The sequence below is a fragment of the Bipolaris sorokiniana genome, assembly GCF_000338995.1.
Source record: "Bipolaris sorokiniana ND90Pr unplaced genomic scaffold COCSAscaffold_59, whole genome shotgun sequence".
NCBI classification, from domain to species: domain Eukaryota; kingdom Fungi; phylum Ascomycota; class Dothideomycetes; order Pleosporales; family Pleosporaceae; genus Bipolaris; species Bipolaris sorokiniana.
The window spans coordinates 1-2287 of NW_006911953.1; the positions used below are offsets into that span (position 1 = coordinate 1).

At 35.2% G+C, this 2287-nt stretch overlaps 1 protein-coding gene across 1 annotated transcript; it reads left to right on the top strand.

The window, feature by feature from the left end:
* Nucleotides 1-33: 33 nt before the first annotated feature.
* Nucleotides 34-408, top strand: COCSADRAFT_104636 (uncharacterized protein; the record flags this gene model as incomplete). Its single annotated transcript, XM_007707964.1, has 2 exons — nucleotides 34-94; nucleotides 224-408. Coding segments are annotated over 2 exons (246 nt in total), but the record flags the coding sequence as incomplete, so codon positions are not given.
* Between the last annotated feature and the right edge of the window lie 1879 nt (nucleotides 409-2287).

Sequence of the window (2287 nt, forward strand, 5' to 3'; positions counted from 1 at the left end):
GATCCGTGGGTGGTCAAAGTGTTACACGGGGTAAGGGTCTATACTTCTCTATCCTGGTCCGCACTAAGGCAGGTGAGTATTACGTTAGTGTTCCGTGAGGCTTGTCTGGCGATGCAGTGGAGTTGGCGTGCTTAAGGAGGGTTTGACAAGACTAATCTATTTGATAGACTAACTTGTGACAATCTTGTTAAGTAAGGATACTAGTAAGAAAGTACAATTTGAGTTGACCACAACGAATGTAATAATGAAATCCAACCCATTCTTATATCCGTTGCCTTTGGTCCTGCCATCCCTTACTTCCCTGCCATCCCTGGGATGGTTGTGATGTTGGGGATGGCTGCCATCCCAAGGCGTCCTGCCATCCCTCGGATGGTTGCCCTTGGCGGGATGGCACATCACGTGACCTAGCCCCGCGATGATCATTACCTTCTGACGTGGACGTCCATAGGCCTTCAGCCATCTCGTCATTTGTCAAGGAGAGAATCCTTCTTGTTACTTGTAACAATAGAGCTACCTAAGAATAATCTAGGTTTAAGGAACCTAATAATAAGAAAACACCTCAGACGTTTAAGGAACGAATAGAGTAATATAAGCGCCTATGCTAGGTTAACTACCTAAGATAGTATAACTACTACTTAAGAAAGTAAGAGGAAACTAGGGACAACGAGGACAATTACTGCTATACTAATTTATAGTATAACAAATGTTAAGTATAGTATTATTATATATACTAGCTAGGAGAAAAAGAAGCTTATAAGGAGCTATACTGGATTAAGTGCACGATTAATTGCTAATTCTATAAGGAATAATAATAGAAAGCTAAGAGAGTAGACGACTACTACTACAGTATAATATCCGCTAAAGAATATATAGTAAAAAACTACAGAATATATAGGACCTAAGTACAGGATATACTAGAAGGAAAATACGTTAAACTTCTATAGACGTATTGCAAGACAGGATGCGCACTATACTAATAATAGTTTAAAGATACTTAGAAGGTAGATAATTACTACTATAGCACTATATTAGCGAGCGTTTATAAGGCTAAGGAGTGCCTAATTTATAAAAGTAAGAAGCCGGAACTAGAAAAGAGGACCGCGAAGATAGAGATATCTTACCGTAATCTTTACTAGAGCTTCTACTATAATAATTAATATACTAATTATTATAACGCTAAGTACGGCGTAGAACGTTTTCTCTAGAAACGGAAAAAATCGTAGAAAGGGCGACTCTCTAAGCTAAAAAACTAGGATACCGCTAGAGACTAGGTTATACTAGCAAAGGTAGTTCTAAAACAACCCTTAGATAAATATAAGAGGTGAGAGTAAAGGAATTATAATTATAAACTATAGTACTTATAGATAAACATAAAGTGCTAGCGCTTATAGATAGTAGGGCAGCACGAACTATTATCTTACTAAGAGTAGTGGAGAATATAAATATACTCTATTAAACTAAGAAGGTGCCGATACAAGTAGTATTAGCTAACGATAGTCTTATAATATATAGGAACAGTTAGATTTAACTTAAGACTAAGATAGTAACGTTACGCCTAGCTAGTTAAGAGAGCTAAGAAAAGATTAGTATTATAGATCTAGGAGACACTAAGATAATAATTAGCTATAATTAGTTAATAAAGTATAACTCTGCTATAGATTAGTAAAAGAAAATAATACTTAGTAGAGAGCCTATACATAAGGTTACTAGAGTACGACACGAGATACGCCTAAGAAATCAGCACGCACTCTAGGACGGGAGATTTAGTATAATCTTACTATATAAGATCGCGAGAATCTATACGACGGACTCTTAGAGTATAGAAGTTATTTAGATATAGTAGATTACAACTACAAAGAAAGAATTAGTACTATAGTTAGCGATTCTAATAGAATACTAGACAGACGAGTTTAGAGAACTGTTTAAGAAAAACGAAGTAATAAACTTAGTAGAACACTAGAATTAGGATTACGAGATTATTCTAGAGGAAGGAGCAAAGTTAAGCCTAAGAGGAATATACCCTATAGCGCCCGAGCACGATACTAAGCTGTAGGAATACCTCTAAAAGAACTTAAAAAAGAGATTTATCTAACTAGAATTAGGCCTAATAGCATCACCTATTCTATTTATAAAGAAACCTAACGAGAAGTAGTAACTATATATTAACTTTAGAAGATTAAATAGCGTTACTTAGAAGAACTAATATTCTCTACTACTTATTATAGAGCTTATAGATTAACTCTAAAGAGCTAAGTAGTTTATAAAGTTCAACGTTTAGAAAGAATTT